General features: G+C 49.8%; 1 protein-coding gene across 1 annotated transcript in view; it reads right to left on the bottom strand.

The window, feature by feature from the left end:
- Window positions 1–14,724, bottom strand: part of LOC144817649 (uncharacterized) — a 317,824-nt gene that overhangs the window by 148,573 nt on the left and 154,527 nt on the right. Inside the window, 1 exon segment of the mRNA XM_078674369.1 lies at window positions 12,565–12,681. Coding sequence (XP_078530495.1) covers window positions 12,565–12,681 — 117 coding nt within the window.

A 14,724-nucleotide genomic window follows, 5' to 3' on the forward strand; every position in this document is an offset into this window, starting at 1 on the left:
CAGGGCCCTGCCATCCCATTCCTGTGCAGGTTGTCCTGTTCCTGTCCTTTATGCTGTATTAAACCTGCAAACTCCTACTACCTCGAATCTTGACTCTTATTTATTGAGCTATCTGTTATTGCTATGTCCAGTAAAACCTAGATCCGGTATTATTTATTTATATACCACAGTTCGATGACTCCGAGGGCGAGCATCTTGGAGACTTCTTCTTGGATGCAGGTGCGTACCCGATCTGGTACTCGGTACGGCCGGTGTCGGATAGGAGGACTGTCGCCAGTGTCCACGTCGTGCAGGCACCAGGGGGTGACCCCGGGTGTGAGGGAGAATAGGCGTGCAAATTGCAGCAGGAGGGCCCGACAGTCTTGGCGCTGCTCCGGGGTCAGGGCCTCGGAGAGTTGGACCCCGTCCACTGAACCATCTTTTCCCCCGGTCCCCAGCAGGTCAGGGAGGGGCTTGGAGTCCTCTTCAGCTCCACTGTCTGTGGCCATCAGCAGGCTGAGCTCCGAGCGCACGAAGTGGGGTTTGAGTCTGTTGGCGTGGAGGACCCGGAGGGGGTTCCGGGGGGATTCCATGTCGATGAGGTAGGTGACGGGGCTCTTACGCTCGATCACCTTGAAGGGCCCCGTCCACCTGTCCTGTAAGGCACAGGGTTCGATGGGGGACATCACCCACACCTGCTGGCCAGGCTCGAATTCGATGGAGGAGGCATGTTGATCGTACCACTTCTTCATGTCCTCCTGACTGGCCTCAAGATTGGCTTTGGCGAGCTCTCTGAATCGCCGGGTCTGATTGCGGAGAGTCAGGAGGTACTTGTAGACGTCTGGAGGGGTGTTCAGGGGGGCCATTTCCCACTCCTCCTTAACTAGGCTGAGAGGCCCGCGAACAGGGTGTCCGTACAGGAGTTCGAAGGGGCTGAAGCCGAGGGACTTCTGGGGGACTTCTCGGTAGGCGAAGAGGAGGCACGGTAGTAGCACGTCCCACTGGCGGCGTAGGGGTTCTTCCAGCCCCATGATCATCCCCTTGAGAGTGCGGTTGAATCGCTCGACCAGTCCGTTTCCTTGCGGGTGATAGGGGGTTGTGAATCGGTAGGTGACTCCGCACTGTTGCCATAGGGATTTCATATATTTTGAAATAAAGTTCGTGCCCCTGTCACTGACGACCTCCCTGGGGAAGCCCACTCGAGAGAAGATCCCCATTAAGGCTCGCCCTACCACGGGGGCTGTTACAGTTCGAAGGGGAACCGCCTCAGGATAGCGGGTGGCGTGGTCCACCAGGACCAGGATGAAGCGATGCCCTTGTGCGGTTCGGGGGTCCAGGGGCCCCACAATGTCTATTCCCAAACCTTTCGAACGGGGTGGTCACAACGGGGAATGGTTGCAGGGGTGCCTTGAGTTTGCGGCCGCTCTTCCCGCTGGCCTGGCAGGTCGGGCAGGACCGGCAGTGGTTGGAGACGTCATTTCTCATTCTCGGCCAGTAAAAGTGAGTCACCAGGCGGTTGTATGTTTTGTCTTGCCCCAAGTGTCCAGCCAGGGGGACATCATGGGCCAGGTTCAAAAGGAAGTCTCTGAAGCGGAGGGGCACCACCAGCACTCGACTGGTCCCCAGCTCCACTACTCTTTGTTCGCTGTACAGTAGGTCATTGTCCCAATAGATCCAGTGGGCCCCTGCGGTGTCTCCTGCGCTCTGGGCGAGCGCTTGCTGTCGCAGTCCCTCGAGGGAGGGACATGTCTTTTGCTCTTGCCGGAATTGTTCTTGGGTGGGCCCCCCTTCCTGACGCCACTGAGCCAGGTCCGGAAGGTCTTGGGGCTGAGCGGGCTCTTCTTGGGATTGTTCCGGGTTGTCGGTAGGGATGGAGTCTCCCTCCGGAGCGATCGGGGGAGGAGGTGCTGGCCATGCGGGTTCTTCAGATCTAGGGATGGTGTCGGCGGCCATGGACCGGGTTGTTACGCACGCCCAGCCCGGGAGGCCTAACATCCCCAGGTGCTCTCTTCTTTCAACGGCTGCCCACGGGGAACTCTCGAGATCGTTCCCCAGGAGGCAGTCCACGGGGGCATCGTCGCGGACAGTCACTTTTAGCATCCCGGACACTCCTCCCCATTCGAAGGGGACGCAGGCCATCCGACACAGGCTCTCCGAATTGTCGGCCGATCGGACGGGGCAAAGAACATTTGGCAGGATTTGTTCTGGGGTCACCAGGTGACAACGGACGGCCGTCACACTGGCCCCTGTGTCACGCAGGGCTTCGGCCTTACGCCCATTTATGTTCACCCACTGGCTGTACTTCCTGGTGTTGGCTGGTAGGGGAGCCCGCGGGATCAGGTCTCTCCCCCCTAGGCAGGCCAGGGTCATGGCGGCAGGTTCCCACTCGGGCTGCTCCTGCTCGTACTCTTCAGGTCCTTCGGAGACTTGCTCTTCTCCTAGGGCGGCGGTAGCCACCTGGCGGGGCCCGGGGGTCTGGTTCTTTGGGCAGGTCGGGTCACTGGCATAGTGGCCGACTCGCTGGCATCGATGACACGTAACGTTGGCTCGGAACCCCGGGCGCATCGGGGGGTTGCCCTGGCCGGCCGGGGGCGGGGTGTAGTTTGCGGGAGCGGCTGGGACGGCGTCTCTCCCCCGGCCCGGGCCTCCTCCTCCTCCTCGGGGACGATGATGACCTTGGTTGGTTCTGTTCTGCTCGTTGGGCCCACTTCGGGCCACTCGGGTGCTCTCCCATCGGTCAGCCTCGGCGGCGAGCTGCCGGGGGTCAGTCAATTTACTGTCGAGGAGGTGCTGCCTGAGCTCGACGAAGCAGTTGTTGGAGAGGTGCTCCCACACAATGAGGTTGAAGAGCTGTTCGTAGGTTGTTACGTTGCTACCCTTGATCCATCCCTCGAAGGCTCGGCTGAAATAGTTCACATATTCTATCCAGGTTGTACCCGGGATGCGGGTGCAGTTGCGGAACCTCTGGCGGTACATCTCGGACGTCAGCCCATATCGACTGAGGAGGGCGGCCTTCATGTGGTCATAGGACGTCATTTGATGGTCCGGAAGCTGCAGCAGGGCATCACGGCCTTCATTGACGAATCTCCCCCATAGACCGGCTCCCCAGTCACTTCGAGCGATCCGGTGGGCAGTCATGGCGATCTCGTAGGCCTTGAACCACTGCTGTATGTCGTCGTTCCGAAAATATTCCCGGACCACATCTTTGGGGATGTGGACCTTCTGTTCGGTAGTACCTGGTGGGCGCGGTTGTTCGGGCACCCCTAGGTCTTTGTTCTGTTTGCGCATCTCTATCTCCGCTAGCTTGCACTCGTGTTCGTATGCCAGTCTTTTTTCTTCGAGTTCTCTCTGTCTCTGCTTCTCCTCTCGCTCTTCTTGGAGCCGTAAGTGTTCTAAGTTCATTTTTTGTTCTGCCAGTTTCAATTCTCCGTCTAATTTGAGCCGTGCCAGCTCTAACTCGTGAAGTCTATTTTTCTCTCGTTCTCGGATCTCTTCCCGGGAGAGATCCGTTCTCCTTTCTTCTGTCAGAGTGGTGTTTGGTTCCGGGGCTTCGGCGGTATTCGTCTCTGCCCAGGATTCTAGGGCGTGTTTGAAGTCCTCTTTCGTGCTCAGACCGGTGGTAGCAATGCCTAGTTCTATGCAAAATTGTTTTAGCTCTCGGTGGTTGTACTCTTCCAGTTTTTCCATCTGGAATTTCTCTGCAGATCCGCTCTCTCTGGTCGTCATTGTGGATTAGTCGTAGGGTGAGTTACTCTCTGTACGGTTACGCGTTGGTTCGGATCGCGCCGCTGGCCACCAATGTTAGACGGGGACCTGGAGGGTCGGCCGAGCACAAGGGGAGAGGCCTCCGGTGAGGGCCGTCTCCAGCGATCGTACAGACGAGTAACTTCCCCCCCACAGATGGACGCCACACGAAGACCAGCTTAACACCTTTTATAGGCAATTCTTTGAGTAAGGTGGGACGATACAAGGAGATTAGGACACGATGATCCTCTCAATTCTAGTCTCTATTAGGGAAAGGGGGTAGCGGGACAGTCTTGGTACCTACAGGTACTGAGGTGAAACGGTGGTAGCTCACAATCCTCGAGCTCGGCGTTCGGACGGGTCAGACCGCGGCAGCGCCAGCAGGTCCCGAAGAGGTCGTAGGTGGCAACGGGCCGCGGCAGTGCCAGCAGGTCCCAACGAGGATGACGGTTACAACGGGCCGCGGCAGCGCCAGCAGGTCCCACGAGGATGAAGGTTGCAGAAGGCTGCGGCAGCGCCAGCAGGCAGGACAATAGTTCACAAGGCAGGGCTGCGGCAGCGCCAGCAGTCCGTCAAGGATGAGTTCTTCTCGGTGTCTCTCGACTCCAGGATACAACTGCCTTCCTGCTCTGGGGCTGCCTCAGTTATAGGTCTGGCGCCCTTTGATGTCCGGACCCTCGCACTGGGAGGTCGGGAGGTCCGGGATGAGGGAGTCCAGACACCCAGCAGGGGGGTGGAGCCAGCACCCGGGGAGGCTGGGGGCGATCGGCCCCTGGTGGGGGGAGAGCCATCGACACTTCTTTCTCCCATTAACCTGCCAAGTGGTCCGTTCACCTCCTGGGTGGATGGTGGTGCCGGGATGTCGGGGCCCGGCCAGGCCCAGGGTTGGGGTCGAGCCGAGGCCACGCGGCCGCGTGGTGCAGTGTCGAAGATGGCGGCTGGGCCGGGCAATGGGGTTGACGGGGGCCTGGGCCCGTGGCACAGAGATGTCCGGGGGCAGGCGTCCCGGAGGGGGACGGGTTGCGGGTTGCTTCTGCGGGTAGCCCCCGGAGAGCCGATGTCTGGGCCCTGTCATGCGGGGAGGGAGCGAGCCCTTCGTGGGGCCTGTCCAACAGGCATGATATTGAAGAGTCCCTTAGAAGGTGTTTGTGGGCTTACCACACCTCCCCTAATAGGGTCACGGGGATCTCACCCTTTGTAGCACTTCGAGGACGAGAACCCTGCACCAAGTTAAATCCTAGTTGGCTTAGTGGGGTGAGCCCAGAATAGTGGACAGGGAAGCAGGTGCCGAGAAAGTCCAAATTCACCAAGACAAATACAAGCAGTGGTATGACACTAAGCATGGGGTGAAGGATTCCAAATGGGAAGTAGGTGACAAGGTACTAGTCAAGAAGAACCTCAAAATGGGAACCACCCAAAGTAAATATTACATGCCTTGTAAGGTTGCCAAAGTACTTAAGAATGTGGTTCAACTTGAGAATGGCCAATGGTGGAGTTTTGACAAGATTTGCAAATGTGCTTGAGCATGTTTTGTGTATGGTTCACTTCTCTGTATGTTGCTATGTTACTATTTTATCCCACTGCGGTGGGTTCCAGTTTTACTCTGCGTCACCCTATGAAAGGGAGATGTGTTGTAACTTAATTCTCCTAATGGTACGTTCCATCCACCCCTTCCCCTCTGACCCAGTTGGTATGTCCTGCCCTGAAGCTTGTGATAGAATGTTGTGACACTCTCCAGTGAGGAGAGTGGATGGTTAATAAAGAGACTTGTATATCTGGTGTCTTGCCTTTAGACTCCTTTTATAATTCTAACAGTTTTATTAATAATAAAAAGAGTTACAAAAAAAACAAACTTCTTGGAACCTGTTAGAAGTCTGGCGGCAGCGTTGAGGCAGGCTTTCAAGGGTGCCAGAGAGATCTTGGGTAGGCCTGCGAGAGTGGAGCAACCATATTCTAGTCGAGATGATTAAGGCCTGGATAGCCGATTTTATATCAGGAGGGTCGAGGAAAGGTTTCAAGTTTCGTAGGTAGTTCCGGTGAAATCTGGCGGTTTTGGCCATCTTCCTAACCTTTGGTTGTTTAGAGTAGCCCCAGCGATTCCACAGGCCCTAGGCCTGCTTTCTATTTCTCACGTGGTTCTTATACCACTATTTTAGTATATGGTTTGTGAGGCCCCTAGGGCATAGTGTATACTGTGCAACTTATCGTATGCTAATTGAGTAACTTGTGATGTACTTTTACCTCTGACCTCATAAAGAGTGCAGAGGGGTTGTGTTTAGAATAAATACATATATATTTGATATATACCTTGTGTGGTGTCCTATGATTTGGTATTCAAGGGATTATAATTGGTAAAACAGCTGGCTTCACATGCCCTCTGAAGTCTTAGCCTAAGACTGCTGGTTCATGCTACCACTAGGACAGCTTGTCTATAAGGTTGACTTTACAACCACCATCAATAAAGGTTGATTAGACTGGTGCAAGGTGCCCACTAGAACTAGAGGACATCATATGCCAGGCTAACTTCTCACAGGATATTGCTGCCAAGTGAACTTTAATAGAGGCGTGAGCAAGCCCTGAAGTCGCCAGATGGAGAAGGTAGGGCAAAGAAAGAGGGTGTCCCTTCGCAGACTTACACCAGATGCAGAATTCTTCCATTTTAAGGAGTATGTCTCGTTTGTACTGTCGGCTCGAGCCCGAGCTAGAACTGCTCTGCAATCTGGAGGAATGTCTAGACCATGGAATTCTCGGAACTCAGGAGCCAAGCTGAACTGCTGGATCCAGATGTTGGACTTGTTCCCGGTCCATTGTGAGGAGAGAGGAAAACGGTTTCAAAGGAATCGGCGGTTCCAGGGAGAGAAGATGGAGCTCCGTGAACCAATGCTGGTGAGGCCACGCTGAAGCTATCAGGATTAGCCTGCAAGGTTCTGCCTTCAACTCCCTGAGGACACTGGGAATCAGGGGAATCGGTGGAAAAGCGTAAGCAAAGACGTTGAACCATGTGATCGAAAATGCATTCCCTAGAGATCCCCGCTGGGGATGCCAGCTTGCGAAGATTTGGCATTTGGCGTTCTGCTGGGTGGCAAATAGGTCTAGTAGAGGGGTGCCCCATTGAGAGAATATGCCGTCGAGGGTCCGCTGGTTGAACTCCCACTCGTGACATGTCGTTTGCTGCCTGCTTAGTGAATCGGTCTGCACATTGTCTGTTCCTGGAACATATTCCGCTCGTAGGGAAATGTTGTGAAGAAGTAGCCAGTTCAGATCTTTTGAGATTCGCGAGAGAGTGGCAGAGAACAAGTACTCCCCTGCTTGTTTAGGTAGCGCATTGTCGTAGTGTTGTCCCTTCGAACAAGCACTAGAGAACCTTTGATCCCGGGAAAAAACGCCAGGAGGGCCAAATAAACAGCTCATAGCTGAAGGAGGTTTATGTGAAGCTTCCGTTCGGAAGGAGAGCACTTTCCGCTGTTCTGGAGTTCTTGGAGGAAAGCTACCCAACCCTCCAGGGACGCATCCGGTGTGGTTATTTGTGGAGAGGCTTGGAACAAGAAGGACAGGCCATGGTAAAGATTCCGTGAATGAGTCCACCACTGCAGAGCAGTGATCATTTGAGGGGTGAGTTGGACATCATCGTCAAAGGATCCTTCGGCTTGAATCCACTGAGCGGAGAGTGGTTCCTGGAGAGGACGCATGTGGAGGCGACAGTTGGGAACCAACAGAATACAGGATTACATCATCCCTAGAAGGGATTGGAACAGGCGCACTGAGAGAAGATTCCTGGACCTTATGCGGTTCGCCAATTGAAGGAGTTTTGACTGTGGCTCTTCTGACGGGAAAGCTTTTTTCCAGTTTGTATCGAGAATAGCACCCAGGAAAGTTATCCGTTGAGATGGTTGGAGGATGGACTTGTCCTGGTTGAGATTGAGCCCCAGGCGACTTAAAAGCTGTAGACAGACGTTGGAAGATCTGTTCGTGCCGTCTAGAGAAGGTGCCTTGACGAGCCAGTCGCCGAGATAGGGAAAAACTTGATGACCTTGTTGCCTGAGGTATGCCGTCACAGGAGAAAGGCATTTCGTGAAAATGCGTGGTGCAGACTTGAGTTCGAAGGACAGGAATCGGAATTGGTAGTGTCTGCCTGCCATCGCAAACCTCAGACATTTTTGGTGATTCCTGTGGATAAGGATGTGGAAATAGGCATATTTAAGATCTAGAGCCACCATGTAGTCGTTTGCATTGAGAAGTTGCACCACTTCTTGAATGGTGACCATGCAAAACGATTGTTTCTTTAAGAGACTTCTCAAGACTAGGATTGGTCTCCATTTCTTCTCCTTTTTGTGCACCAGGAAAAAACGGGAGTAAAGCCCTTCCCGCGTTGACGAAGAGGACCCCCAACTATAGCTCCCTTCTGGATCATTAGTGAGATTTCCAGGAGTAAAATGTGCAGATTTTTGTGAAGCATAGGCCGAGATGGGGTCTGTGGAGGAGTCTGAATGAAATCAAGGTAGTTTCCAAATTGTACCAGTTGAAGAACACAACGGTGCGTTATTTGTTTCCAATTATGCAAAAAATGGGAAATTCTTCCTCCTACTTTGGAGGGTGGAGAGAAAATGGAGACTGGCGATAGAGAAAAGTCATTGACGCCTGGCGGAATCCTTCTGTCCTCTGCCCTTTCAGCGAAAGGAGCCCTTACTGTATGACGATTGCTGCTGTTGGAATTGTGGCCGATATTGCTGGCTGGAGGAGGGATAAGAAGACCGATATTGCTGGTAGTCTCCTCTAGTAGAAGTTTGTCCTCTACCCCTTGAGCCTCGAAAAGGATTTTTTTTAAATTGAAGGGTACCGAAAGCCCTGGCCGTGTGCGTATACTTTTTTATGCCTTGAAGAGCCTCGTCGATATGAGTGCCGAAAAGAAGCTGACCATCATTAGGCATGTCCAGAATTTTCGTATGGATTTCCGGTCGGAAAGTAGTCGCCTTAAGCCAACCTTGGCGTCGGAGGACCGCAGCCCCAGCCAGTTGGCGGAAACCAGTAGAGGCGATATCCATCGCAGAATCGATTTCGGAAGCCAAACGTTCGCCCTCTAATAAGATCTTCCTCGCTTCCTCTTTTGAGTCGTCTGGCAAGGCTCCCAAGTATGGTGCAATGTCCGCCCACATCTGCCTGTTTTAGCGCCCCAATAACGCTAAAGAATTAGACGCACGCACTGTCAATGCACACATGGAAGAAAAACGCTTCCCAATATTGTTGAGGCGTCTGCCCTCCTTATACGGAGGGGCGGAAAGCGGAGTGATTTTTAGATCTCCGTTGAGCTGCCTGAGTGATGATGGAATCAGGCTTGGGGTGTCCGGTAAGGCATGCTGGAGCGGTGTCTGGAGCTCTGTAGTTTTTGTTCAAACTAGGCAACACTGGGGGAACTGAAGATGGATTGTGCAGGATTGTAATGCCTTGATCCCAGATGTAGTCTATAATAGACACAGATCTCACTGACTTTTTAAAAGGTTCCTTTAAGTCATAAAGGAAACAATCCTGCTGGTGAGAAGGCATGGGAATCTGGAAACGCTGTTCAGCCATTTCCAAGACATTATGAAATCCCCCAATATCCTCAGGAGGCGAATCTGCTTGAGGAGGTACGGGAGACGCTGGACAAGGGATGACTTAATCATCCCACTCATCATGGGTCGATTGAGAATCATAGAGCTGTCTTTCCTCCTTTTGAACATCCTCCTCATCATCCATGGAAGGTGGAGGTGGTATTGTGACAGTACAGACTGTAGAGGCGGAAGTGGAACCTGCAGTCTTGGCGGCGGAGACAACCGGGTTAGGAAACGGAGGAGTAGGAAACCTCTGCTTGTAGTCAGAAATCAAGAATTGAAGGTCAGAGACCAAAGACGCAGGTAGACAAACCATAGGAAGTTGGCGAAGATGGCTGTCATCCAGATAATATGTCTGGTCTTCTGGATCTTGTTCGTTATAGTCCGAACCCTCTTGGTACTTGACATGAAGCTCAGAATTACTTGTGGCAGCCCTGAACATACTGCCTTCGTCTGACTCTTCCTCCTCCTCCAAAAGGTGAGACTGAGGCAATGGCTGGACCCTGCTAGGTGAAGTAAGGGCAGGCGTCAATGTGCGTTTTGTGATTTTCAGATGAAAATACGCACTTTCCACTTTGGACTCTAGTGTCGTCGACGAGCCCGTCGTCGGTGTAGTCGTCGTTGATCGGTGAAGCACCGACGGACACAACTGAAGGTATCGTCGACGAAGTTCCCGTCGACGAAGCCGCCGTCGACAGAGCCCTCGTCAACGAAGTCGTCGACGATGGGAGAGACGTCAACGGAACACTCCTCTTCGAAGCGCTCGTCGATCGTAGCGTCGACGCTGGCTTGGATGTCAACGATGATTTCTTAATTTTGATCGTTGACGACAATTGTTTACCAGTCGTCGACCATGACGTCGTCGACGTGGCCGATGTGGAGGACGCTAATGTTGTAGAGACTGTCGTTGTCGATGAAGTTATTCCCACAGCTGTAGAAGGGGATTTCATCATCGTCGAGGCCACCGTCGACAAGGCCGTCGCGACGGGGCGAATAAGGCTTTTTAAAGGATTGTAACACTCCTTGTAGAGAAACCTTTGGTGGTAAAGCCTTTAGCTGTGCCTCTGAAGACTTTTTATGTGTCTTCTTTTGAGGGGCTGCGACGAAGGTCCTGGAGAAGCAACTCTGGGCCTTTTCTGTGAGGTTCTTGAGGACTTTGAAGAGCCCTCACTCTCCTCAGAGGGTAAGGCTAGGTCTTTGTCCTTAAGCCTCGGCAGCCAAATTAAAAGACGTCCCTCTCGGCCTTTAAGGGTCTTAGATGAAAAGGTACGATATACCTTACAGTCCTTTGAAGAATGGTCCTGATAATCCCGACATGTTTTAGGTTCTAAGTTTGGTATTCTCTACTTTCAGATCATTCACTGGAAGTCATAAACTAAATGAACACCTAATCCTATATCAGATGGTTATTTAATGTAAGTATTTAGGATTCCATACTCCCCTATAGTGAAGGTTTGATCCCTATAGTTTAGTTAGATCCTTGTAACCATGGGCTAATAGGACCCCTTATTGTAAGATCTAAGAGGTTAGTGTATGTCTCTAGAACCTACTTTTATCGTTCTTTCTTATAATAGCAGTGTTATGATTATTTGTAGGGTTTACTATGTTTTCTCCTCCTAATCTGTTTCTGGTCACCTCACTGGGATGTCTAAGTGTTGCTTTCAACAATGTCAAATGTTAATGCGGTATTTTATTGTTTGGTGACATTGATACTTTTTGTACATTTTAGATCCCCTGGATAATTGGGTTGTCTTATTGGAAGTGGTCCTGAAGAAGGTGGCTTTGTGCCGCCGAAACGCGCGTCGACCAAGTGCGGGGTCTCACATTGATCTTGGAGACCTGTATTCATGAGTTTACTTCCTTGTTTCATTTGGTGTGGTGGTGTATGTAGTTAGAGTGAGTATGTCTGGAATATGGAGTATGTGTGTGGATGTGGGTATCCTTTGTTTTTTTCCAGGGGTATATTGAATTATGTATTAAGTCGTAGTATCCTTGTTTTGTATATAGATATGTTGCACATGCACTTTATTATGTTTTTTCTTTGCCTACACTATTTATGAAAAAATGTTCTGTCTTTATAAAAATAGATTTTTCGCCTTTTATGATGATCTGATAAAGAAATTGATGAAAACTAACGTATCTTATATCTATAAAAATGAAATAAATTATTTTTTTAAAGAAATGCAGGTTATTTTTGAGTCTCTGTCACCAAGATTTGATTAATTATCTGAAATACTGTTGTATTAGAATTATGTGGTAGATAAGGGAAGTCTGTTCTCTCTGTTATATTGCCTGATAGAGACAGTAAAGACAGTCTTTGTGTTGGTCATCAATATGAAGCCTCTTCTGATTGCAGGAAGCACAGGGCCTAAAAAGGTCTTTTGTAGGAGGATCTGCCATGAGGAGAGATATAACTTCACTCAGAAGAAGAAATCCTGAAGAAAAAACCACTGGAAATCCAGAAACAAGGAAAAACTGAGCAGAGCTCAGTGGAGACTCCCTTAGCACGGCGTGCACTAGAAAATCTGAGCGACTAGAGCTCGTTCCAGGAAGGTTCCAGAGGGTGGTGATAGCTGATTGGTTGTTCTCTAGAGTTTGGTCCTTTTTGCAAAAGGACATGGATATGTTACTAATGTGAGGCCTTTGGCCTATTACTCTATATGTCTAATGGGACATTACTTTATTTATGTACCGGGGACTTCCATCCCGACGACGGGGAATGATTCAGGCATGTGAATCTATAAGAGATACTCTAATACTGGATAAGATGTGACGTACATCACTGTACCCGTACAATCTTTCACAGATTACAGATCCTTTTGTATACAGTTCCCGGCACTACTGTTAAAATTCCAGGTTCGAATAGAAGCATATTATGCTAAATTTTATTTAGGACTCGTTGCGTTTCATTGTTGTGTTGTCACACATTACTACACTTAATGTAAAATAACAAATACATTAAAACCAAAATTAAAACGCACTAGAAACTGACCTTAGGAAGAACATTTACAGTGGACTCGATGCCACAAAACTCTACGACTACGCAAAGACCTAAAAATCTCTGCAGTGGTTGGCATCCACTGTGCAGCTCCTGCCCAGTTCAGGGCTGCAGTGTATTCTATTGATCGTGTGCGCATTCTAGGATCATAGGGGAAAAGGTTTCTTTTTTATATTTTGAAGATTAAAACATTTCTCCGAGCAGAGGAAAGCACAGAAGTACACTTATGCGTACGAGCCAGAATGCGCGACATACCTTGTCAATGGTCAGCATGTAGTAGTGACGGGCATTCTCCTCTTGTCCCCGTTTTATCCGTGCCAAGCACTCCTCTTCATTTATAATCTCCCCAACATATTCATTTACAAATTCTCCCTGCAAGGAATAAAGGAAAGAACAACTCAGGTTATTATGGTACTCACATAACTGGTCCCTGCTCCGGCAAAAATGAAAACAGTTTCCTAATAAAAACCATCCAACTTTAAAAGAATGTGTGCGTGTCCATCAGTGTGTGTAGGCGCCTTTCCAACCAGTGTCACATTAACTACTACATCATTATCTACAAATATGGCCAACATTGAAGGTTGGTGGAGACATGCTAATGGAACACAGAGCCAAGCCGGACAGAATGAGGATTACGGGTATTTTTTTAAAACTTTTGCGCCCTCCACGTTCACTACCAGCAGGTTGAGAACCGGATTCCAGAGCACCTTGACGGAGTGAGAGCATGTGAGGCCAGGCTTCGGCCACCAAGTCAAGCAGAACAGAGTACTGGAAACGTAACGGATATCCTTTACAGGGATAACTTCAGAGACTGGAATCCTGAGACTCCTTAGCCTTGCAACTTGACTGTCAGGTTGGAAAACAGGACGATATATCACATTAATGTAACAGTTTGCAAGAACTTTTAGAAAAAAAGGATAACCGTATTTACGTAAAGAAAAAGCCTGCAGCACTTCAATGCTTCTGGTAGAGACCGCTGCCAAGTAAGCAGCCTTCAAATCAATAGATCCACGTTATCAAGTAGCTTCAGATTGAAAAGGCGCATCCATTAGACGCGGACAGTCCTCGATTCAGGTCTCATTGAGGAGATGCAAGAGTTTGAACACAGTGAAGTATTCGTAGAGGCCTCAGTGGCTGCAGGAATCAAGAGTCCTCTTTTGGCCACATGATAAATAAAGCCAACAAAAGCTTTGACAGATGAACACTACACGATAACCTACTTTTTTACTCATTTATTTTTTATTCATTTACACTGAAAAGCACCAACAGTCACAATTTTTATAATAACATTAAAACCACAGAATGTGGTGTTGCCGCAGCACTTCAGTCCTTCACCAGCAAATGTCTTCATTTACACTTTATTATCTTCCCATCCTGTATTCTCCACTAATCCGAGATCCACAGCCAAGGTGTCCTGGACTGTGTACGATTATTTCCACCTACACCATCGAATCATCGGTTCGTTTTTCATCTCGTCAATCCCGTGTCATTTGAATTTTTTCTGCAGTGGTCCATTCTATAATATCCTTAACCCTCGCGTCACGAGCCAGCGGCTAGTACTTGGGCAATGTAAGGCTATTCTTCGCCTAGCGAGCAGAGCGCCCAGCAGTATACATTTTTTGCACACTTATCTAGTTTTTGGTATTAATCCCAGAATACACTGCTTGATTGCGGGGACACAATTCTACCTGTGAAGTGCTCGGCACACTAACCGTTTTGAAAGTCTGCTCCAGACATCCAATGCTTCGCACACTGCTTCCACTTCATCGAGACCAGACGTCCATCACCTACCTGAAGTTCAACCCAACCCAAACAAAATGTAAAACCTACTGTTTGCCAGAATAACAAACCATAACGAGTTTAGACCTGGCTCAGCAATACGAACCTAAGCAGACTCAAGCTCAAACTTTCACCCAAAACTATATCACCCTCGAACCGACTGTACCCTCAAGGAACACATCACAAAGAAATCTAAGGCAGCCTTAGAATAGCTCTCTCAACATCATCTACCGCCTACATCCACCTATCTGGTTAACAATCGCACCACCTCCAGCGGCTCTCAGCACACCTGCTACCAGGTGCTACGAAGACATCAGACTGGAGAAGACGAAGTGCCAAAAGAGAAAAAACAAGGCAACAGGCTATCTCCATGTGAATGAATGAATGAATGGATGAATGAATGAATGTCGATTTATAGAGCGCATAGTTACCCGGAAGCATCGCAGCGCTAAACCAAAACAGAGAGATCGAAACAGTAAAAGCCAAGAAATAAGTGCAGAAGAATTAGGGGAACAGGTGGGTTTTTAAAAGTTTCCGAAAGCGCAGGTGGCAGGGTTCAGCCCGTAGTTTCAGGGGGAGGGAGTTCCACAGTTTAGCTGTGTTAACCGAGAAACGCCTGCCTCCTGTGCGTGCCTT

The sequence above is a fragment of the Lissotriton helveticus genome, chromosome 2_1 (assembly GCF_964261635.1).
Source record: "Lissotriton helveticus chromosome 2_1, aLisHel1.1, whole genome shotgun sequence".
NCBI classification, from domain to species: Eukaryota; Metazoa; Chordata; class Amphibia; order Caudata; family Salamandridae; genus Lissotriton; species Lissotriton helveticus.